Source organism: Telmatherina bonti, assembly GCF_933228915.1.
Source record: "Telmatherina bonti genome assembly, chromosome: 19".
Lineage (NCBI taxonomy): Eukaryota > Metazoa > Chordata > Actinopteri > Atheriniformes > Telmatherinidae > Telmatherina > Telmatherina bonti.
Window position 1 is genome coordinate 23,575,618 of NC_136617.1, and position 25,130 is coordinate 23,600,747.

Genomic DNA, 25,130 nt, shown 5'->3' on the forward strand with positions numbered 1-25,130 from the left:
CTGTAAACCCTGTTAGGACATAATGTGAATACGTATCACTTAGTGTAGTTTAACCTTTGGCTTGACTGTAAGTTGCGTTAATAAAAAAAATTGAAAATGTATTGTGTTTTGATTTCATGAATTTGAACTTTTTTTTTTTTAAGTTTTCATTTGACCTTTTTATGTGTGTTTTGAACTAACAGGAAACTGAGCACACTATTCTAGACAGGTATATTCAGTAATGTCTAACTTGATAATTAAATGCTCTAAAAGGTGTAAAGAGTTGATTTTTATTTATTTGTTTGGCACAAGCAACACCCCAAAATGACCATTAAATAGGAATACTACAAAGATGAAGCTGGCAGCAGAAAATAAATTAATAATATAATCACCTGCTGTGACATGACATCCGTTGCCTGGGTATTAACTGGACCTTTTAAAATTTTATTCACACCGCAGAGAAACTGAATGCAATAAATCATCTTTATCCCAATAACAAAATTAAAAAAAACAAACTAGTAGATGAGGGCAGATTTTGCATGTGACCTTTGACTTAAACCTGAATAAAGTTTTAACTTGCAGGTGCATTTTTAAAACCAGCTGTTACTTATCAGGAAACACAGATGAATCTGCTGATATGCAGCTGCTGGCAGTAAACAGGAAAAAGTCGTCTGATGGCACCAGTCAACATTTAATTTGCTCAGTTCCCTTTGTGGCACATTTACCTTACTATGAAATCCACAAACTTGTTGGCATATATAAGCACTGAAAAATCATTAAATTGGTAATCAGTTCAAATAGGAAATTCAAAGGATCATTTTATGTACAAAAAGTCAAGCTTTTTGAATACATTTATGCTAATTTCTATGTAATCTAACGACTGAAATGCATTAACTCTTGAAGCTGAATGTTTCTTTGGCATGGAAGAAAAATGACAAGCCATTTTCATCAACCAAATTATTATTCTTCACAGCGTCATAGACTCAGAATTAGACGGAGCATCCAGAATTGCATTATGTGACATTAGTGGTGGCTTTCTTTTCTGACTGCACCCTGACACTGCAGCAGCTCAACTTAATTCTAACATTCACAATTCAGTCTTTTTAGTGATGTTCTGTATCATATCAGACTTTATTTCGTTGACATGCTTGAAATTTTGACGAGTGTCGATGTGTCATTCACCAGGGCTTACCTCCAGTTCAGAGATTTGACGCAAGGAATAGGCTGTAAAACACAGCTTGAAAGCACCTGAATAACATGAATGAGCTGACTAATGGTCATAGCCCATCCTGGCTATGTGTTCTTTGACACAGTGAGAGAAATACATTTAGAACAGTTGCTTCTGTCGTCATCTATATCTTTCTAATGCAAACATTGCAGTGCCTTCAGCGGTGCAGCGGTGTCAGTGGAATAAATTAGCCCAACATGTCAGATGATTGGTCACCACATAAAAAGCTCAAAGACCATTATTAAATCAAAACTACTTCCACATTTTGGTTTATTTCTCCAGATAAAAAAACGGCACAAGAGGTCTTTTTCCAGACTGCAGGACCATCAGTGGCAGCTCCCCTCCCTCCCACTGATGTCTGTGGAGAGGTATGAAACTTGTGATCCACACGTTTAAGATTTTTAACACCAACATTTGAATCAGAAATAAAGCTTTTTGTATGTTTTGAAGAATTCAGATGTGCCTTGAAGACAAATGCCTTTATATATCTACCTACATATCTTAAAAGAAAATAAACAAGTTCCATTTAAAGAAGGTAACTTGTTTCAAAGTTAAATGATGAACCCCAATCAATAAAATCACATTTATCTGTACCAAAGCATATTTAGATTTAATAGTCAGCTCTATATTAAGTGTTTGGTGTCTATTTTAACACACTGCACACATTAAGAAACTAGTTATTGAGTTTTTAAATTTTATTCATTAGAACTTTGCTCATAAAAATGTACAAACAGACATAGGGTGGATGTGGGAACATTTCAGCAGGGCTGGCACACACTTATCTCAGGATTTTGGTGCATACATATAACAAAGAATATCCATACAAGGTCATTTATTAGCATTTTCATACCCTCAGAAATAGCTACTTTTTTTTTTTTTTTTTTTTTTTTTTTAGAAAAACAAAACAGAGGATATATAGCAATGCTGTCGCAATTGGCAGTTTGGCTTTGCTGTATGCATGTGTCCTTCAAAGTCACATTATTTTAAACCAGTTCAGTGAACTTTGGGTTTTAAACTTTATTTGGAGCTCAGTTCAGGGCTTTGGCATGCTACGACACTTAACATAAGAACCGTAAAGGACAGAATTGAGGTTTGTGCCACATTCACAAAAATCAAAACATAAAACAAATTGGCTTTTGCAAATGGTAAGATGTCAGGCAATGATGCTGTAAAAATCACTTCAAACTAAAAAAAAAAAAAGACGGGTCATTGAAAGCAAAGCTGAGGATTGTGTGACCAAAAGCTAGACACTATAAATCACCACACTTTTTTTTTTAATGAGAATATAAAATAAAATTATGAAATAAACATAGAAAAGTTAAAGAGTTTGATCTTTGTAAAAGTACCTGCAAAATAGATTTTCTTCTGCACACTGGAGTAGTTTTGCATAAAAGGGCTTTAAAACTCTTGATTATCCCATTTGATCCAGTGGAGGACACAGACGGAGGGGGTTCTGGGGCAGCTACTTCATAACACTAAAGCATTAAGCGGGATCAAGGTGAAAATAAAACATATACATTGGTTGATCAGGCATGGCATTGATGTATGAAAATGATTTCTCCAAGATCCATCGCCTCATTATGGAACTTCAGTGGCGATCATGGATCCTGTGTGGCGAAGAAGAAGGGCCGACAAAATAGAACCACTACAAAATGACACAGAACTACAACAATAAATTAAGTCAAGAGCATGGCCCTGGTACGTGTTTTCTTATTGTTTCATTCTCAGTGAAATTACACGTTGAATAGAAAGATATTTCATAAAAATTTATAAAATAAATAAGCACTCTTTCCCTTTGAGTTTTAAGTAGAAAAAGTTGCACAGTGTGGAGGCCCTGGAAGAGGAAGAGAGATCAGATTTCATCAATTATGCTACTTTTCAACGGTTTTCTTTTCCCTCTTTTCTCCTCTTCTTTGGCCTTTGTGGTCAGAAGCACGCACACTGATGAGTCACTGTGACCCATACAGAGTGGACAGTGGAAGCACTGGTGCTGGTCTTCAGTACACCCAGGTCACTGGGACCCACTGGGGTTCACTGCACAGTTTGTCCACGGCTGCCTGTAATGTCTCAAAGGCCTTGTCCAGGTTATCATTGACGATGGTCAGGTCAAAGTAGTGGCTGTAAGCCCTCTGGATCCGAGCACTTTCATCCACTGTTTTCCTCAGGTCTACATCCTGCCAAAACACGGGAGACGGGTCAGTTGTGTAAATGTTCACAAGCTTTAATTCAGAAATGAGACATCTGTAAAGCAGCATTGGCGACACAGAGGAAGAAATGAATGGAAGAATAGATTGTTACAAATGACAACTTCTGAACCAACAACTTGGAATCAGTTTTTGACCTTTTAATTTGGACTTTTTTATTATTTGAAGTTCTTTTTTTTTTTTTTTTAACCTTATTTAGGTTCAACAAAAGGATTAAAGTATTTCTAATATCCCTATTTATACATGGCTTCATGTTGTATAAACTCTATATATAGTATGCAATGGTTTTTCTCTACAATCAGACATGGATGAGCCTATCAGAGTTGCTGTGTCCTTGAATGTCTTGCCCAAGAACACAGTATCTCATGGACACACTGGGGATTATCTAATTGGACAATGACCACCAGGCCTATTCTTGACTTTAACTACTTAATGTGGAGCATTTGAGTGGTTATTTTGAGAAAATTTTTTTGTACAAAAAAGATGTGCATAAGCACATTTGGTAGATGACACGATGCCTGCTCTACATACAGCAGTTGGTCATGACAGTATGACAACCTGTTTAATACAGAGTCCTTTTCAAATTGTCAAAAGAGCTCTGACCAGTCAAAGTGGACTAAGAACATCCTCACTATCTGCTACCACGATGTTTACAATGGACGACTGGGGTGAGGTTTCCACAGATGTCATCAGGTTAGCATCTGGGGAGTTTGACAGATAGACGACTAATGGTTTGTCTCACTGCTGCCCTGTTGGGAACAGCAATGAGACAAAATATCAGTCAATTCATCTGTCATTGGTTTTAATGTTATGGCTGATCAGTGTAAGTTAACAGTCTGGAAGACTGCAGAAAATGCATTTTTCATCATCTGCAGATCATGTAATACTCCCAAATGAGCTTGATCTTAAAGAGGCCATCTCCTCTTAAAGATCTTCCTGGATATGTTTTTTTTTTTTGTGCGCTTGTCAGATTTATAATGTATTTGTAGATGCACAAAATACAACATAACTTTTTTTTTTTCTTTTTAAGTAAAATGCCTCCTTATGGGTGGAGATTTACCTAATGTAAAAGACATATCGCCAAGAAGCATTGTTGAATAAATAAATCACAAACACAAGTGTCCTTACTTTTTGTGTCAAGTTTACATTGCTGGCCATCATTAATGTAAATTTAATAAAATACGACAAACTTTTTTCATCTTATATTTTGTCTTTAAATTTCATTTTTAAAAGAAATAGCGCAGAGTTTAAGTGATTAAAGATGTCTTGGAATAAATGTTGATTTGAGAACCTCCTTTTGCTCATTGAGCATGTATGTGGTCTATGTCACATTGTGTTATCATGAAATTATGAATGACTGCTGCATCACTGCATGTCACCATAGGACAAAACTGCTGTATCCCTCCTCAAAAAAATCTATCAAACACTCCCTTCCCTCCTCAGCACTCCCACAAAATCTATTAAAAAAAACCACACTCTAAACAAATTATCATATTGTGCATGAGAGTTGTGGAACTTACCGTGAGCTGTTTAGTTGTGAGGCCTGCATCCACCACAGCTTTGTGCATGGCTTTGAGAGTATCGAAATCCGGTGCTGCAATGAACACCACGAAGGGCATAAATTCTGCTGTTTTCAATACCTTCAGAGCCTGGAGAAAAAACATAAGATCACATCACAGTCAAAACATAGTACATCTGTAACGATGCTGATCGTTGCTAGTATATAAACTTCTCCACTTTTTCTGTTTCAGCTGTTTGAATAAACTGCTAAATTCACTGTAGTTTAACACTAAAATTAATGCAACTTGAATTCACTGTTACTGTAAATGATACAATTCTTCCATGATTACCTGTGGGTTGACATCCAAGATGCAGGTGCGTCCTGTGGCGACCACCTCATGGATGGAATCGATCTTTGTGCCATAGAGGTTACAGTCATACTCGCCGTGTTCAAGAAAGCGGCCAGCTTTGACGTCCCCCTCCATCTCCGTCCTTGAGGTAAAATGATAGGAGTTGCCATCTAACTCATCATCCCGTGGCCTCCGTGTGGTGTCTGACAGAAGAGATGATTCGGTTACGTTTGGCTGTCTTTTAGTGAAACCATTTTGAGTTGGGTTATAGACTAAATCCAAGCATTGCATACATGGTATTGTTGTGCCGAAGCGAGTGGGTTGGAGGACCATCAGTCGGTTCTTCAGGCTGCGTCGACCTACTCCCTGAGCACCAATAAGAACCAGGGTCTTCCTCTGGAATGGAGGAACTTTTGCTACTTCCTCATAAATCTGTAACTCGTGTCTATCAAACTCTATTGAAACATATTAAAAAATGTGAGACAGTCAATAAAAAAATAATCCAGATATGAAATAGAAATCAACTGAAGGAGAGTTTTTGACCTGCATTCTTGGCTGTAAGATACATCATCTTTTTCTTCTTTTTTCCAGCTATGGTGCCACAAAGGATTCCTGTAAAACAAAACAAATTGACCATTTACATGCTTGCAATTGCAACAGTTGGCCTGGTGGGGGCAGGCATGGACTATTTTCTAAGTGATTCAAGTCTGAGCCTGTTGGTTTGATAGATTGGCATAGATAGATCAGCACAGCTTTAAAAGGCAAAGGGATACCTTGTGAAAAATTTAAGCTCAAACCAAAATCATCATTCCAGTGTTCACAGAAAGTGTAGCTATCACGATCCAAAAAGGACATTTCAAAACCCACCTGATCCATCAAAATCCCTGGGAACAAAAGCTTTCCTCTTCTCCTCTAAGAACTGACTGGGTATCAGTCCCGTGGCCCCGCCCACAACTTGACATGCCTAGAAACAGATTAGAGAACAATCTGAAGTACTTGTCCTCATGTGATCCTTACTGAGTCAAAAACAGTGAATGGATGAAAGCTTACCTGCCACCAGTTGGGATCCTCTCGGTTGACGATTTGGAGGATCTCACCCTTCTGGAAGGCCATTCCCGCCTCTCGACAAGGGATCAGGTTGTCATTGGCTGGGTCATAGTCAAAGTATGGCCGCACGTACACCTGTGTTTATAATATAGACAAGTTAAATTTTCATTTATTTTAGTTTTGACATCAAGACTTTCGGTATTTAAATTGTTCTTGAAGTAGTAAATAACTTTAAAATAAATAAATAAATAGATAAAATAAAATAAGCAGCTTCTAATCATCCATTGTGTCCCAAAAACCACACAGCATCTGACACTGCATCTCATCCAACGCTAATAACAGGCGTTTGCCATGATGGTTAAGTGCTCTGGCAGATGCATCATATTAAACAAGCAGCCAGAGGAAGTAATAAAACAGCCCAGTAAAGCACACTGTGCAGCACTCTGAACCACAGGTCGGAACTCTGGATGTGACTTTTATGGTCTCATTCATATTTACCTTCTTCTTTTATGTAATTTAAGCCTTTGAGGTATTTTTAGGTTTAAGTCAGTTTGTTTAGAAATCCACAATTTCATCAAGTTTGTTCATGACCACATAACTGGTGCAAGCGTGAGAGAAAAAGAGAATAGCGTGCCTTACTATACTTTCTATGAGAGGAAGCATGTGTATGTTATGTGTGTATCTGGAATGTGTGCATGAGACAGAAACAGCTATTGTGACCTAGATAGCATGTGGAGTGTTATTAATAGGGCTCCCAGAGTTCACATTCATATGCATGGAATTGTGGGAAGGCCAGAGCACCAGCCTGGTGCCACCACCCAACATCTGCCACTCACTATGAAATCTGGAAACTGGATTTTTTTTTTTTTTTTTTTTTTAGAGATTATTAAGATGCATTCAGCTTGTGTGTGGTCACCTGTGGAGGTGCAGGAGCATCTCTGTAGCTTGGGAGGATTTTCAACGTGATCCCTCCGCTACAGTCTTTGAGCATCTCCTGCAACTCAGTGGGGTTGTTGCCAACGTCTTTCCCATTGACTTCCTTAATGATGTCGCCAACGTGAAGCAAACCCTGTCTATCAATCATACCGCCGTGAAGGATTCTGGCGATGACCAGGTCGTCTTTCTCCACACGAAATGTCACTCCCTGAGAAGAGGACGCAAGGAGGGGGAGCGTTTATCCTTACGTGCTCACACATCCTTAATCATTCATTTACTCAACCCCCACCACTCTAGCAACATCCATACGCACACACTCATTAATATATAGTAAGTGTTGGTCTCTGCTCACCAGTGGCTCCCCGGCTTTCTTTCTGATGCCAATCATGCGCACAGCATCAGCCTGCATGAGAGCGCTGTTCACTGCGGCATCATTGGTCGTATCGGCTGGAGGAGGGACTTCGTAACATTTTGATGCCACCATGTCATGAGCCTCCAGAAGAGACTGAGGGAAAGAAAAGAGCATATAATGCAAAGCAGGACAAAGTAGACCACTTCCTTAATGGCTAAACAATAAAAATACATCCTTAATCAATTGATATTGCTCAAGAAATTTGATGCTTTGGTCTGATTCTGTCTGGTATATACACCTGATGTTTAATGATTGACATAAAGCAGATCGATCAACTGACAAAAAATGATCAGATCAAATGGAATCGAGATAGCCCTCTGCTTGTAAATGAATAATATTCTTTTTCATTTTTCCAGACTTAAAGAGCTCAGTGGCACCTTTTTACATGCGCATATGAGAAAAAAGTCAATCATCTAATGGATCAAAAACGAGGATTATTATCTCAATCTAATCCCGTAATTTCTGGTTGACAGAGTTAAGTATCCCTCCAGCAGCTTTTATCTAAATGTTGTATTACTATCACCATTTTCCTAAAATATCTAACAAATTCAACAATTTCCTTTGAAAAATAAAACATCTATGCACTCACATCTTATATGATGTCATTTATGCTTTCCTTTTCAACAAAGCCTGTCTTTCCTCTTCTGTCGCTCCCGCCCTATCCTATCTGTCCTACTCAGTAGGTCAACAGGGTCTTATCCTTGAGCTTACAGTACAAAAGGCTCTGATTGGTGCAAAGGCAGCACTGGGCTCAGAAACACAACTCCTATTGGCCTACTCTGCATAAAGCTGTTGGTAGGTCGGCTGATGGAGGTTAGTGTTCTACTGATGCATGAGAACAGGATCAAAGCATCAAATAGCCTACATGCCGCTGTAATTGTAGTCAAAATATTACAGGTGCACAATAAAAGGGCGTCAACCTGGAGCAAGACAGGCAGGTAGTGGAAAGCAAAAGCTACAAACAAGAAGATACTGCAATGGGGCAAGCTAACTCAGTATGCTCAAAAATGGCAAAAATTGAGATAAGAATATAAAACATTAAATTTACACTCTATATAGAGAAAACCTTCAATGAAATAAGACAAGTGGGATTCCGCATAACACCCACAGGAAGACATTGTTCTCAGTGCTCACGACTGTGACAACTTCTCCAAAAGCCTTTTTATGGCAAATGTCTGTGTCGGATGCCTGGTCTGTTAGAAGTCTTCTGTGTTCAGCAAAGTGAGTAGAGAGCATAATATGAAATGTTTTAGAGGATTTCTTATTGGCTATAGAACAATCCCAGAGATCTCCTTGCACAACTGCTGCCAAATACCATCCAGCGGCCGCTCTTTTACAGGAGCTCCATTGCTGTATTTACATCACCATGACCATCAAAAACATAGCTTCACTTTTCCAATCCGATTTGTCTTAACATCTCCTGACAATATTTCTGTGTGTTCTGCCTCACCTGGAAGTGTGGCTCCTGAAGGATCCTGGACAGTTCAGCAGCACTGTCGTCTTTCACTCTGAGGCTGCTGATGTCACCCAGGATCTCTGTCACCAACTCCACATTGTTGTCCTGCACAGCTTCCAGCTTCACTTCCTCCAGCTGCTCGTGAGCCTGGAAAGACAAAGAAACTCAGGGCATGCTCCTCCCAGACGTAGAAAAAAGGCAGCTGCTTCTCTGTGTCATGCTTTTTTCATCTGGATGTGTAAAGACTTAGTGAATGGTAGTGATTGTTGACATAATATTGGATGTACATAATATTACATGTAGTACCAAGGGGCTATTTTCCTCTGTGATCAAGCCGCTGTCTGCCTTGTGTTACAGTGGAGAAAAAACATTTCCCATTTCTGCAAATTCCAACCCTGCAGGGAGCAGTTGCATAGTGGAAAGTGACAACAGTCCATCTGGCAGGAACTACTGCACAGCTGTCCTCTAATTGAACTTGCTGCACACTAGATTTCACACAGCAGTAAAGTGTGTTAGAGCAAGTGGTTTGTAATCAGAGATTATGCGATACATGCACGACCAGTAAAAACGTCATAACAATGCAAATCTGCATAGTTCTCAGTACATATGCACCATGTCTTCTGTGAGCTGCAGCGTGTGTTAATAAAGCCTTACTGTACTTCAACACCTCAGCCAGAGCAAGCACAGTACTGCTGGCTGAAGAGCATGAGCGGGGACAACCTCCAAGCCGGCTACAGGTTAGTCTGCTAACTGCTGCTCACCATGAGCTATGTATGTGTGCTACCTTAGCGAGGGAGCGTACAATGGGACTTTCCATTATGCCGCGCAGAAAGAGCAGGTCAATGTCTTTTGCACCCGCAGATGTGGGCACCTCTCCCAGATTATCCAACACTTGCTGCATGGCTGGGCGGACAGGGCAAACACAAACATACAGACACACACAGAGACAAAAAAAAAAAAGGAAAATTATTCACTAGACATGTAATTCACATAAAAAAAAAAAAAAAAAAAAAAAAAAACTTGATAATTCAGAGACTATTTAATATAGAAATCTACATAAGAGCACCACCACTAAATTCTGATCCTGTGATTGTAACAGTTGTGAACTTCTTAGCAAACATTTTCCAACAAGAACCATCAGAGGGCATAAAAATGCAAAATTCAGGAGCTGTAAGTTGTATGAAAATAAAAATCTAAGCAACTGTAGAATCTTTGAAGACATCAACACAAACAGCGAGGAGGTGTGGACTGCTGGTATGACCCAGCTAAAGCTCTAATGCCAGGGTCTCAAAGCCAATGTAAGCCCATTTAAGGCACTTAAAGCTCGGGAACATGTGTCTGTGTGAAAGCATGTGTCTCTGTGTCATCATACACTTATGTGGGTAATAGGGATGCCCAGTCAGCACTTACAGCTGATTATTTTGCCTAACAACACTGCTATGTGTTGTGTCAAGTCATACTCTACACTTATAAAACAGTTGCAAGGTCTAAATTCCTACATAGGTTACATAAATGATGAAATCCTGATGTTTCTGATATAATTTTTGTCTGATAAATGCACAGTTGAATGTGAACGAAATGATAAACATGCACACATAGATAAAATACAGAGTAAAAAAGAAAGTAAATTAGTTACATGTTACATTATCATTAGCCTAAAAGCAAAATTGCTGAAGTAATATTTTTCAAGTTCATTAGGGGATTATTCACAGTGAATCAGTAGTGTTAGGAATCTGTTAATATTCATAATTTAGACAAAATATGACTGAGGAAGTTATGCTATGAGGCTAACAATATTTAAAAATACTGGCAGAAAGAAATTTAATCCATTTTCTCCACATGTAGCATCATGGGAAGTTTAATTCTAGCACCAATACAAGAACAGCTAAAGCAAATAAATGCATTTATGTTATTCTTAGTTAATTTTATCAAGGCTATTCCTCTAGTTTATGATGACAATCACTTTAGTTTTTAATTTGTTGCACCAAACATTAAACCTCATGTAGACAAAAATCAGAATGGCTTCTTTAATAATATTTGTCAGATTGTTAAAAAAAAACAAAAAAAACAAAACAGAAAACAGAAAAAAGAAAACACAATCAGACTGCATAAACATCAAGTGCAATGCCGAAGCTAATCTTAAATATTTATGAAGGACAAATAGGGGATGGAGGTAAAAAGAAAATGCGCTGCAGTCTATAAAACCTTCTACATCCTTGAAACATTAAATTTTCTGTTTGACAGTACAAGAACACTAATCTGAACTCAGTTTGGATACACAACTGTTAGTAAGGATGAACAGGATGTTTATGTGCTCTGGGGACCACACACACTTTAGAGCAGAGGTGTAATTGTAGTAAAAAAAAACTAAAAAAAAAACACAAACACACACACACACACACACACACTCACACACACACACACATAACCATAAACAACCACTGACTCACCACCTTCATTTCAGTGTGCCAAATTATGCAGTAAGTCTTGCCATGATCTCTAGTTCTTCAAATTTTCACAATTACACATTAGAGCCTGGGCTTCCAGCACACCTAACATAAAACATTGTTCTTTTTTTTCTGTTCATCAAAGACAACTCTTGCTATTCTGGAGAAAATCAATATATAAATTTTACTACTTCACTCTACAACCGAAAGTATATACATGTATGGCGTGTGTGTGTGTGTGTGTGTGTGTGTGTGTGTGTGTGTGTGTGTGTGTGTGCACATCTGTTGATCTTTACCCACTGAGATCATGGCCTTCTCGTCCTCGACCACAGGAATGTTTGCTTAATCCAAATCCGCCCCATGCAGCCGTGTACTTGTGTGTACATTACTCATCCCAACAAGAACTCACAAAGCTAGTAACAGACCGATGAGCTAAAGCCTCCAACTAAATGCTAAAACCAGGCAGCTATAATAGCAGGCTTCTGCAGCAGTTTAATTTGTCAGCATAATCAATCACGTTATTTACCTACTTTCATGCCGCTCCTCATCTGTTTTATGTACACATACTCTCTCCATTTATTCATTTTTATATATCTACCAACACTGACTTGAATGCCAACGTAGAGACTGCCTATGAAAGCCCCTCAATTCTCCAAGGGATACGAAACACATCTCACAAGCAGTGCGTTATGTGAAGTGTGGTGTATGAGAGAAAGAAAAGAGAAGCTCAACAGCTGACACCTCCTTTATAACAGAATACATTAATGTGTTTTTTTACAGTGATGCAGGTTAAGAAGTGCTACAGGTAGCAGCGCTTTAGAGTGGCTAATCTACCTAAGTGCTAGAACAAACAACAACAAAAGAGAAATTGCACAACTGGGAAAAAACAGACATAGACACTGTGTTTTGAGTCACTATTATACTGAAATGAAAACTTAGCAAAGGAGCTAAGCAGTTAAAAGTAAAAAGAATAACTAGTAAAATAGCCATTTTTCTAAAATGTTAGAGTAGCTAGTATGCTGAAAAACTCCAGATAGCTTAAGAAAAAAATTCTAAATATTTGAATAAATCTAAAAATTGTTATAGTTAATATCTTAAAATGAATGTAAAAATGGTTTAAACTGACATTGATTACAAGACAAAGTTAATAACTTTTAATCCTAATACATGCTATAGAGTCAGTTGAAGTGGATAAATAAACCGGCAAAAACAGTCAAACTCCACATGTTTGGATGAAGTTTTGAATGTTCCATTGCTGCCAAATGGCACTTTCAACTCCTTGCAAGGTTTTATTTTAAAGTATCTATCAATTAGCTCTCTGCTGGATTATTTTATTAAACAGTATGCAACTTCTGACCAAAACTGCCTGCACATTTGCTAAAGCTGAAATTAAAGATTTCTGGATCCAGATTCAGATCAAAATCAAAAGTTAATTCACTCCAAGTGGGACCATGTCTCCCTTATGAGTTCTTTTTTTTTATTATATTGATTATAAAATAAATAAATTCTTCATGCTGACAAATACAAAAACAAAGCAACGTCAATGTCTGCACAGCAGTGCTGTCTTGCAATTTAGAAAACATGAGATTTTGAACGCTGTAAAATACATTTGAATGAATGTGTGTGTTTAATGGTACATTTAAACTCATCTTACATGGCTGTGGGTATATGTACGCATATGAACCACCACTTTTAAATACAGTACTTTGTCAGATTGTTTTCATATTATACTGAGAAATTTGCCACTTTGAAGCTACTTGAAAAAGTAAAACTGCTTTCAGTCTATAAATATTTAATGAGAATCGTCTATGAATCCCTCCAGCTCAACATAAAAACACAAAGCATACAGATACTATCTTCGTATACCAAACCACCTTTTTCTCCTCCTTTCCTCACCTCCAGATGTATCTGCTCCCTGGCAGGACTGCACAGCTGGGGGTCCCTCCACATCAGGTTGTCCTGAGGGCATCTCCTCCTTCTCCTGCATCCCATTGGGACAAGGTTCGTCCATAGTTGTGACCATCGCCGGGCTGCCACGAGTATGCTAAGACTAACCACAAGTAAACCACCAGTAGTAGCAACTATGTTGTTTGTCCTCCAAACTTGTCTTTTCTGGCACTGCTGACTCTCTAAATGACCCAAAAACAAAACAAAAGAAAAGAAAAGAAAGAGGACAGGAAGTGTACAGAGGAGAAAGAAGGGATTGGTGTAGCGAATGGGAGAATTGAGAGAATAAAAGAATAGGATTAAGATCAGATAATATTAAGAGATGAGGAAAGGAAAGGGTACTGACAAAAGAGAGGAAGGATGATGGGAGAATTTTAAGGAAAGGAAAAGATGATGTATGGGTGAGTTAGGAACGGCAGGCGTGAAATGAGACAGAAGGAAGTAGAGAGCTGGATTGCATACACAAATGTGGACAAGCATTCAATGCTTGTCAGTCCCCTCCCTCTACCCTGACTTTAATACCTTCCCATACTCACCCCCACCTCTTTTTATGTTCATCACTCACAGACACACACATAATCCTGCAATCCTCCCCTGCTGGGCTTGCTTGAGTACCCCCCCCCCCCCCCCCCTTGTTTCCCCCACCCAAAGTCAAGTTACCCTTCTTGTCTAGACAGAGGCATGAAGTCACAAGTACACACTAGTTGAATATGTTATTATGTAAGTAACCTTACATAAGTGTTACTGAAGGGGTTTGACCCTGCATTCACATTCTTGTTCTCTTCCTTGTTCTCAATCATACAAATCGTATTACAGTTTGGGTTACCCGCTGCTGCAATGTGCAGAAACTCTCAGCATGTGCAGATTGTGTTCAAGCGTTTTTACTCAGTGGTTGTCCACAAAGTCTTACATTAGCTGAGAACTACTAGAAGCCTTTTCTCTTTCATTTTCTCTCTTTGGTCTCGCTCTCCCTCTCATTCTTCCCTCAAATTAATGGATCCTTACCACCTCACTTCTCACAAAGTCTGTAGTCTTGAGGTGCTGACAGGATTATGCACACTTTTGGGGGCTGCAGTATGAGAAGCTGCTCCAAATTTGAGTTTAAATATTTCAAGGCAAGTTTCTCTGTGCATGACTGAAACACAGTCTCACAAAGTTTTCTCTCAGTGCTGAACTGTAATATATATGGAAGATAAAAAAGCATAAACACACATTACAGCAACATGATCTTTTAAACAAAGAGAAGGCAATGTGGGTAGCATTGCCAGCAGATTTGTGCCAATGTTGAAGTATACCATATGGGTTTTTTTTTGCCATCAACATTTTCTGCTGTCATGCTAATGTTAACCAGCCTTTAACATCTAAGATTGGCTAGAGCAGCATTAACTTTCCAAATATTTAGCAATTGTAAATAAAAAGGTAAACATGTAAACATTTTAGCCAATAAAGATTACAAATGTTGACCTCACAGGGCGGTCAGACAAACAATCCTCGGGTACAAACTTCTAAACTTAAATTCATTTTGCAAGCAATACAGAAGTATTCAATGTCATAGTTATACTAAGTTATAGTAGTTTACTCAAATAACTTTTATTAGATGCATGAGAGGTATTACCACTTCATGAAAAAAGAAACCTATCGGAATGATGTGGATTTCAATCTTTAGATCAGCGTTTTAGCAAAGTTTTGATGTCAACAGTGATTGGCCTACAGACAGAAGGACCAGCACTGCCACTTCTAACACCACACCACTAGCATGGTTTGATAACAACCAGCCAGATTCCCCACAAGTCAGTGCAAATATAAGAATCAGTTATTATTTACTGTTATTCAAATCACTGTGCAATAAAGACCAAGATTACAGAAGCACAAGCAGGAAGAATTTAAAACAGGCTCCTCCCCTTCAGCATCCTCCAAGCCCCTCCCACAGTGACACAGCTGGGCAAGGAACAGATCAGAAGGCTTAAATCCATTCCCTCCAGCCCATCCTTAACCCTACAATTCCACCCATCCCCCATCTCTGGACCCAGGATTTTAATCTGGCCACGAAAGCATGGGATTACAGCATCTACCTCTCCCTCTTTTACTATTATCTGGTGTTGAAATGTCTCTGCAAGTATGATATAGTGCCTGCTTTGGCCCTAACAACAGACTGGATTGTATGTACTTAAATGTGTGGATGGAAGTAAACCACTAGTAAATTGTTAAAGCACGCCTGCCCCACTGAACTACAAGCCTATATTTGGTAGTTAAAAACAACTCAGATTCTTATTTCATTTGGCACTAATGATACATGGGTCATGTTGCAGTATCATGTGGGGACACAAGGTCTGAGACTGATATGGGAAAGAATGGCCATATAAACCATTAGCTTTGGGTTCCTGATCAAAATTCTTATCTAAACTAACAGCACCCTGACTGCTGTACTGCAGGTAAAACACTCATTGCTCGTAAGTACTTTAAACAAGCCCTCTTAAATAAAGCCCTCTTTAGCTGTTCCTCATTATAAAATAAGTAGATGGGAGCAATTAATTTATTACAACCTGAGGCAGAAACGCTGCATCATAAGAAAAAAAGAGCCCATAGAAAGCATGATAGAAAAATCAATAAAAGATTTCATAAAAATGAAGGATCAAATCTCTCTACTTCTTAAGGAGTATAGTAAGATTGTGCAAAATATTTCAGTGAAAAAAGGATTAATAATTAAAAATTCCTTTTTGTGGACCAAAAAAGGAAAATCCAACAGATGCTTTTTGCTAAGTCTTTCAGGTAAAAGATCAAGGTTAAAAAAAATAGCTTAAATAAACGCATATCAGGTCAATAAAGCCAAAACTACCGATTTACAATGATAGATTAATGTTAGCATGGTCTTTTCAAGTTAAGATAAAGCTCTATCCAAATCCACAAGGACAAATGCCTGCACAGGAAAGCCAAAAGCTTTCATACTCCTAAAGTGAGGACTTAAAGACTAGCAGACTTGAGAGCATCTTTTTTTCAATGGTTGTCAATTTCTCCACTCCAATTTCTCCAAGGTTTCAGAGAAATTTGTGCTTACCTGTGCCAATGCTTGTAGCTCAGGCTTATCAGCTGCTCATCAGTAAACTGTGAAGACCTGAAGAGAGAGGTAGAGAGTGGCTGTTGGAGAAGCGCATCCTTGTGAGTCATGACTATTCAGCTCCACTTGCATTTCTGCATCTTGGCTTTTCATTCTGCTTTACATGCACTTACTTACATTCAGACACATTCAGACCTTTCGCAACAAACGTTTAACCCTTGTGGATTATCTGTTCCACCATTCAACGTCATCCCTGTCTGGTCTTCAGACTGAGTCAGTTGTTCTTTCAGAATAACACACAGTCATCCCAAGAAAATGACTCTGCTCACATATTTAAGGATATCTGCAATTATCAGCTGGCACTGTGTAGTTAACATAATAAATAACGGTTATCCTCTGGAAACAATGACAAAGCCATATGCATTTACCTCAGGTAGGACTCTATGTATTTTCTCTTGCAATCCAACACATGCTACACAAGCTTGTGTGCATCTGGCTTAACTTTTACTTTAATAATTTCTCTTTATTAGTTACATATTTACATATAAACCATTTATTATACCATTAGTCAAAAAAAAAAAAAGAAAAAAGATTGGAAATGAGAGAACATAATCTCAGCCAAAGCTGAAAATTTAAAAGAAAAAAGAAAAATTTGGTGTTAGATTTTGTTGATCCTCTCATAAATTTAGGTCAACTTGCTATTTCTGACAATAAACCCACAGATCAATACATAAGGAGAACTAGGGAGTGCATGAAACCATGGTACGTTGTGTAGCAACATGCATGGTTCAATGACAAACAGTGTCTACTGATAAGGATCATAAATGTTTAGAACAAGCAAATATGTGACTACTGAACAGCAACTGATTTCCCAAGTCATAAATCTCTGTGACTACATTAAAGTAGGCACTTTTTCAGATACCACTTGCATTTAACGCTACCCAATGCATCTTGTTTGATCCAAAACCTTTTCTGAATGCAGACAAACTGAAGCTCATCCTTTCTTAAACAGAAAATGAAACCCACCAAACCTGTAAACTATCACCCTGTTTCAGGACTTTGAAAAAAAAAAAAAACAAAAAAAAAAAAACCCAAATAAATCTAGAAATGGGTCAAGTTTTCCATTTGAGATTAATAAGATTAAATCACTACCACAACTATTATTATTAGTACTAGTACGTCTACTACTACTACTACTACTACTAATAATAATACTACTACAACGATAATAAGAGTTTCTACTATTATCCAACCAGAGCATTCAAGTCATTTACTGCTCTGTTGTTCCCTTCTCAGATACAAACCCACATCCTTGAAAGTAGCATGGGAAGTTGCTCTCATCACTCTAAAGACAAATTCCTTCCCTTTGTGGCTAAAGGGTGTGTTGTACTGAGGAAAGAGGGTTTACATAGGCTGGTCCCTTCATTTGGAATCAGCTGCTAAATCATCTGGATACAAAAGAGCTGGTTGTTCTCAATAACCTGAGAGAAATATTAACAATGAGAGGAAGGCACACATGGCTGCCAGTATTGTATCATTTTTAAACTTGATGGTGATTATAAAACACTCTTTTATGTTTCTTTATTTTCTATTTTGATATTATCTTTTATACATGCAACCTTATTATCCAAGCTAAAGAAGAAAATCATAGAATTACTTTTAAAAAGACAAAAATTGGATTTCTGCAGCTTCTTTTCCTTATTTATATTCTCAAGGGAGCTTTAATAAAGCCAAAGCAGACACCGCTTCCCTCCGACCTCCGCTGCCTGACCGTGTGATGTTTAAAACATTTCCTTCATATAAAAAAAAAAAGTGGAATCTGGCAGCATGAAGCAAATTGTTGCTGTTAAAAACTGCAGCAGAAGAGAAGAGAAGCTGTTTGCAAATAAAGGGGGGATGCAGTCGCCAACCAAACAAAATGATACACTTCATTCAGCATCTTATTCTCTTTTCACTCTTGACCACACTGCTCACTTGACCTTTGACCATGAACTTCTTTCCGGATCAACATGCACGCTCGTGCCTCATTAGAATAGTTTCTAAAATTCAAAACTTTAACAAAATTATACAGATCACGGGGCTTTTGTTATATTATCCCTTTTTATGGTTCTCGTTTCATCCATCTTGCAAGGAATGACATGCCCCTGGCTATACAATAGTAGGAGAAAGGAGGGAGCGGGGGGGTTGTTGGTCGATTCATTACGCAACGCGGATTACAATCACATTCGACATGCTCATTGGAAGTGAAAGTTATCCCTTGGAAGAATGTTAATGGAGGCAAAGCCACCAAGCAATTCCATGCCAAATCATCCACATCGCAGAGCAGGAGGCAGGATGGGCCAATCAAAGGTTCAAATGAGGAGGGAGGAGCAAAGGTTGTGCTGGGGAGACAAAAAGAAAAAGTGGAAGAGCTGAAACCTGATTTTAGGGGAATGTATAAACATGTCCAGAGAGAATGGGAGAATTTCAGTAAGTCCAGAGAAGAATGCAGACCATGGGAGCAAGGAATAGATAAAAGGCGGTGTGAAGGAAGAGAAAAGTACAATCCTTATAGATTAGACTGGGAAAAGCCTCTAAAGTCTTGGGAGAATGAAATGGAAGAGATGAGAGAGTCTTGAAATAGAAAGTGATGGTAGGAATGATCACTGAAGAAGTTGGTAATCTGTTTCTTGAAACTATCAAAGAGCTAAAATTTTCTAGTGATGTCTAGAGGACTAAAAGCGTGTTAGAGACTGCTTATGAACGCTCGTTTTGGGGGGAAATGACAGAGTAAATATGCAGTGTTTTTATGTGCATGTATAAAACACATCCCATAGAGGAACAGTAATATAGCCAAATAAGAATTTCATTTTATTGGGTAGGTTGATCTTTGTCCTGGTTACAGAACATGAGATATCTTAACATCCTGACAGTCCAATCTCTCTCCTCTTCTCAGGATAGGGGTGAAAAAAAACGGACCCAACAAAACGGTCATTCACGATCTCGCCTGCTATTGGCTGTTCCGTACGAAAGGGCGAGCCAACAAAAGCCCTCCGAGAGCCCCTGGTTGCCAAGCGCTCAGATGATGGACAGCTCATAGAAGAGGGATTATGAGGGGAGGATCAGAGGGTTTGTTTTTGTACAAAGCATCACTGCTGTTGCGCTAAAGTTAAAGTGCATGTGTGCTTATGAACAATATTAAAGGCACAGACAAACTTCAGCTTGGTTTTCATTTTTCTCCAACTCTGGTGAGGAAACTTTCCTTAGAGATTGAAGCATATTTTATAGGCCTGTAGTCTCAAACGAAGTAAGATGCTACAACACTCGCTATTATGAAATACAAATACATACGCAAAGCCTGGCGTATAGCATCCATCCTGTAAGAATCCTTTATCTGATGACTATATATAATCTCAAACAGTAGACTCCATGCGACGCAGTGCCCCGAGCTCTGCGATGCACAGGCTACTGAGAGCAGCAGTCACTCTCAGTTCCTTTCAATGACTTGAGAATCACAAAGAGAGAACATAGAAGTCCAGATTTGCTGCTTCACTCTGAAGCAGCAAAGACTAAATCAGCAACTCTTGAACACCGAGTTGCTAAGCCCCCACCGTACAACTGCAGCGTGAATGCTGGAGGGGTACGAGATATATTCACCACAGCTATGTGTTGGCCTGCTTGTGCCCATACGTCTGCACGTCATACTAATGACTGGCTATTCATAAAACCACTCCCCTCCATTAACCACCCTATCCTGTCATCCCTCTCACCCATCACCCTCTGCCTCCAGACATACCCTATGTAGGTCACTACACACATTCACACAGCCGCTCAATAAGAGGATTACACTACTACCCCTAAGATGGGCATCTTATCTGATCAATATCCACATAATATTTAAGCGTGTTCTCTAACCCACCATTACTCTATTATCGCATTTGCTTAGTACAAAAAACATACAGCTGATAAAAACCCATTTAGTTGCTATTAATCTGACTCAAATCTTTAAATGACTTTTCTCTTGTTTTCTGCTGATTCACGACTACTTTTACTCTACCTGACGGTGAAATCCAAATCACCACCGTTTAATCCAATCAATTATTGTACTGGCAGAGCTCCCACACATCGCCAACAAAAAAAAGACCTCAATTTCCTCCTTGATCGTGTTCCAGCTGGTGGGATATCTGTGTTGTGCTTCCCAGCTTGGGGGGGTGATAACAATTACACAGCTCGTCAAAACCTTTCAGTGCTGATCGCTCAGCAGTTTTAATAATGAGCACCTTGTGACATAATCTGCACCGCCACATGGCTGTGCCTTCTTCTTCTCTGCCCAATTAGTCTGAAGGGGAATGCTGGCGGGGAGGGGGTGATGGGGAAAAGATGAGGAAGGTGTTGGTGGGTAGTAAAAGAAAGTCATGTTATTGGAGGAGATGTAGTGGGGGTCAGGGGTGAAATGAGAAATAAATTAGTTTGTTTTGTCAAATGTTTAAATATAAGATACAACATGCAAAAAAGATTGAGCTTCGTAGCAAACCCTGAGGTCTGATTGACTGTGGTCACATGGGGAATTTATCAAATATATTGATGATCACTGTTCCTCACTTTCTGGGGAGTTAAAAGTAGAATTCAGTCTTTTTTTTTAACATCACATCAGTGCTAGAAAAGAGTGCCCTTCCTTTGTAAAAGCGAACAACATTGACACGGTTTTATTGAATAGCAGCAGTACTGTCCTCTTTATGGCCTTGGTGATTGATGGAATCTCGTGACTCAGCAGCAGAACTGGCAGCAAAAACGGCAAGAAATGTCTTCACTCCCCTGCCTGCAATTCTGATACCAAGCGCTTGAAGCTGGTAATTTAGCAGTGCATCTTCTTGATGGGGTATTAACTCATGAGAGCTATTGTGCAGTCAGTTTGTGGGGTGGTGCAGGGCTTAATGTAGATAACAGCTCTCTCATACATGTGCTGTTCATAGCTGGGAGGCTTGAGTCACTCTAGTTTCTCCACTTCATGGATCCTTCTTTCACATTCTTTCCCATTCTCCACCCTTCCTCCTTTTTTTTCTGTACCATCAGTACCATGAGTGTGTATTAACAATAGAAAAGGAGAAGCTTCAGAGTGTTTGGACTTGGTATCTCAATGGCTCACTGACAACTCCCATATGTTCCAACATTGAGGGCATGTGTCTAACTTGAAATTCATGTTTTCCTCCACTCTGCTAACAGGAAGGAAAAATGCATGCTCTTCTTAACTCCAGCAACAATAAAGGTCACCCTGGATCCTGACTCAGAACTCTTACAGGATGTCACTGCCCAGGGACAGATTTACTGTAATGCACAGCACTGCTTCACTCTCCTTTTGTTTGGCCTAATATGCCCATAAAAATCAAACTAAAGTGATTATTCCATTGTAAAAGTGCTCAATTAGAAACATGATGCGAAGTTTAAATGCAACAAGATCCACAAAGCCGTGTCAGTGGTCTGCTAGTGTCAACAGTCCCTCCCAGGAAGGATCCCCAAGGATGTTGCGTATGTTCAAGGGCTTCCCCATCACGTGCGCGAGGCTAAACTCTTCATAAACCTTGCCAAGTGGCCCTGTGCTTCTAAGAGCAATAAAGTCCCAAGATTCATTGAAAGTAGGACATACTGGAGGTTTCATGTTTCCATTAAGTGGCCGCATGGAGCGGGCCCATGCGTCGTGTAAACGCATAATTATTGGAGGCGGACCTCATTAATGTCAGCTGAAGACAAAAAATAAAAATCAATATGACCGTCTGGCTGCGCCTCTTGTCAGTTAATCAATGCCATCCTATTAGAAAAAAAACTCTTAAAGTTTTCCTCCTTAAATTTCATGTAAAATGTTCCAACTGTTGTCCAGCTGTGTGTAGTAAAAACTGCTCCATGTTTGTTTTCTCAGGCTTTGCGGGTGAATGTTGTAGCCTGGGGCCAGTGGCGCGTTCCAACCTTCTCATCTCGGTAGCACCATAACCTGCAGCTCTTTCCTCTGATCTTTCTAGTCGTGAATCGACGCCACGGTTCTGACGCACGGCAACATTCGTGCGCCAGATCTGTCCGCTTGAACAGTGCGCCAAAATCCGTGCCAAACGCTTGCACCGTTTTGCCCGACCAGACAACTAAACATTCACACCGATCTCGCCTCACGTGCGGCCATTTTTTGTTACCCATTCGAACCATTGTGGCGTGGGCACACTTACAACTACAATCCGCTGTATCCTTTGTCATGATATGCAGTAAAAACAAAAAAAAACAAAAAAAAAAAGGGGGAGGACACGTCCGAGTCCACGATAGGATCCCAAAGCAAACGGATACATGTCTGAATGAAGCTTGGTCTGGCAACACAGAAGGCTCCACGGGGAGGTGGGGACGAACCTTTCCTCCTGTCAAACTCTGCTGCTACACCTAGAAACCAGTTCTGGACCATCTAACATTTCCTTGCCAGTTGATGAATGAATTCCGAATCTTAACATTTCGCAGGAGAGCACGAGACGTGACATACCTGTGAATAGTGCGTGAGAGTTCGCGGTAATCCACGGACCGTCCCGGTTGGACATTCAGAGCCCCCTCAGCTGTCTGTCCTGGTCCCGCAGCAGACTACCAGAGAACTGGCTGCCAATCAAATCAGCACTCCCCGCCCCCTTGATGATGTCACACCAAATAGACCAATAGCAGCTGTGACCGGTTACAACCCTCACTGAATGATAACAATGCAGATAGTATTTTCTTTTCACCACAGCATAAGGATTCTGTCCATTCACATAATTTATTTGGATAACAAGTCAAATGAACGTAGGATTTCAGTTATGATTATAACAGGTACAATGAGTGCAAGTTAGCTTTCTTTTAATTTAAAGTCTATACGAGGCAGTGTTTTTAGTGAGTAAAACCTTTACAATGTTTTCTGCATCAATCTTAACATCATTAAATTTTCACACAAGTCCTGAGAGGAGACAAAGAGAGCAGATAAACAGGTGATCAGATAATATAATATGTGTTTTGTTTTTTTTAAAATGAAGTTTCATTGTACTCTGTATTTATAAAGCTTAACCAGGAAGAGCACCTTAAAGACTATCATCAGCACATTTGAAGCACACAACACATTTAGAAATTTTACAAATGCATAAAATTAAACCAAATTTTCAAAGAAAATAACAAATAGAACTAAAATGGAATAACTTAATATTATAAAATCACACAAATGTCACAATGCCAAGAAAAAATAAAATGCAATCTACACATATACATCTTTAAGTATCTGTCTCTAATCCCATTGTTTTGCTTAAAAGTGCTCAGTAACTGCGATTTGCAATCTCATATAGAATTTGATTTTAAGAATTTTCTTAAGCCAGTCTAAGGCATGTTGTACTAAGACTTGTGTGTAATGTGATTTTTTTTTTGTCTGTTTTTGTTTCTTTTATTTTATGTCATTTGTTTGACTGGAGAAGTGAAGATGTATGACATTTTGTATATATTTTATTTATAACCTGCTGTTTACTAAAAATAAAATAATTTTTAAAAAAGTGCTCAGTAAAATCAGCTTCTTTGATTTTAGATGATTTTAAAGCTGAATCCACATAAATAGAGCAGAATAATTAAAGTTCCCAGTTCAATAAACGCTCTGAGAAAAATACTAAATGAGCTAAGAGTTACCTCTCAAACTTCAGAGAAATGTAAAATGGCAAAATGTTAACTAAGAATAGCTTTGTAAATTAGAGAAAGTGGTGTGCAGACAATGCCAACCAGCACTAGCATATACCAAGCTTCGATTAGTGACATTTATAATTATTCATAAACCTCAGAGCTTTCCAATAGACTGCATATAATACATATAAACACTGTCATCATAATTTAACAGCTTGTCAAACAGCCACTTAAGGACCTGCAGGTGCTCCACTCTGCCATTGTCTCACTGTTTTCATTGTGAATCAGGCTCCCACTAGTGTTCTTCTTGTGTTTCAAGTAATTAACATGTCACGCTTTCTTTTACACATATGTGCAACCTTGCTACCCCAGGACCCCATGAATAATCATCACCTTCATCTCAGCATCAGGACTTCCTCCACCTGCCATCCTTTCCACCAGATCTCAGTAACCTGCCTGCATGCCTCGTCAGTTCCCTGGACTTTCTTCACCACAGCCAGAGACTAATTCTTGGACCTCCCCCCACTCGTCACCTTGCTCTGGGGCACAGTGAGCTACCTACAGCCAAGTTATCCATCTTTGCAAGTTTATCCCTTTTTTTTTCATCCACACTAATCTTGCTCTCTTCCAAGAGTGAAGTCTTTGAACTGGACCACAGCAGATATTTAAATCTGCACCTCAGAATTAAACCTTCATTCAGTACCTTCATTCCTCAGTTATCTGTATATCAGTCTGCTTTTGGATCTCACTTTATGACAGCTCCGACACCCAAGCAAGAACATCTGTCTCATTTAGCCGACAGATTCAGAACAGAGCTGACCTTTAGTCACACCAAAAGCTTTCTGCTTCCACAAAGGGAGCTGTAGGACAACTAGTTTCCAAACCAGTGGGCAGTATGATCTGACAGTCCCACAGTGAGAAGTATTTGCTTCAG

General features: G+C 39.1%; 2 protein-coding genes across 5 annotated transcripts in view; one reads left to right on the forward strand and one right to left on the reverse strand.

Annotated features, from left to right (window-relative positions):
• The window catches only part of ago2 (argonaute RISC catalytic component 2), a 28,513-nt gene extending 25,610 nt beyond the window's left edge, over positions 1-2,903 (forward strand). The window contains exons 21-22 of one of the 2 annotated variants that reach the window (XR_013771710.1): positions 1,490-1,575; positions 2,773-2,903. The gene's annotated coding sequence lies outside the window, so the exon portion shown is untranslated. Of the gene's footprint in view, positions 1-1,489; positions 1,614-2,772 lie in introns of those variants that run through there. The other variant, XM_079258453.1, reaches the window with a different exon arrangement.
• Positions 2,904-3,197: 294 nt separating this feature from the next.
• On the reverse strand, positions 3,198-23,141 carry pals2b (protein associated with LIN7 2, MAGUK p55 family member b). Of its 3 annotated transcripts, none has more exons than XM_079258456.1 (14): positions 23,055-23,141; positions 16,562-16,618; positions 13,456-13,609; positions 9,915-10,015; positions 9,107-9,259; positions 7,597-7,749; positions 7,225-7,452; positions 6,312-6,443; positions 6,129-6,225; positions 5,805-5,873; positions 5,555-5,716; positions 5,262-5,464; positions 4,932-5,060; positions 3,198-3,381 (listed from the first exon to the last, which is right to left on the reverse strand). In XM_079258456.1, exons 3-14 carry the CDS (start codon positions 13,580-13,582, stop codon positions 3,205-3,207), a joined length of 1,731 nt encoding a protein of 576 aa, XP_079114582.1. In that variant the 5' UTR covers positions 13,583-13,609; positions 16,562-16,618; positions 23,055-23,141; the 3' UTR covers positions 3,198-3,204. The 3 variants fall into 3 exon arrangements, with proteins under 3 accessions (XP_079114582.1, XP_079114580.1, XP_079114581.1); XM_079258454.1 differs by having other exon boundaries at positions 9,897-10,015; XM_079258455.1 differs by lacking the exon at positions 23,055-23,141 and having other exon boundaries at positions 9,897-10,015; positions 13,456-13,688; positions 16,562-16,638.
• Between the last annotated feature and the right edge of the window lie 1,989 nt (positions 23,142-25,130).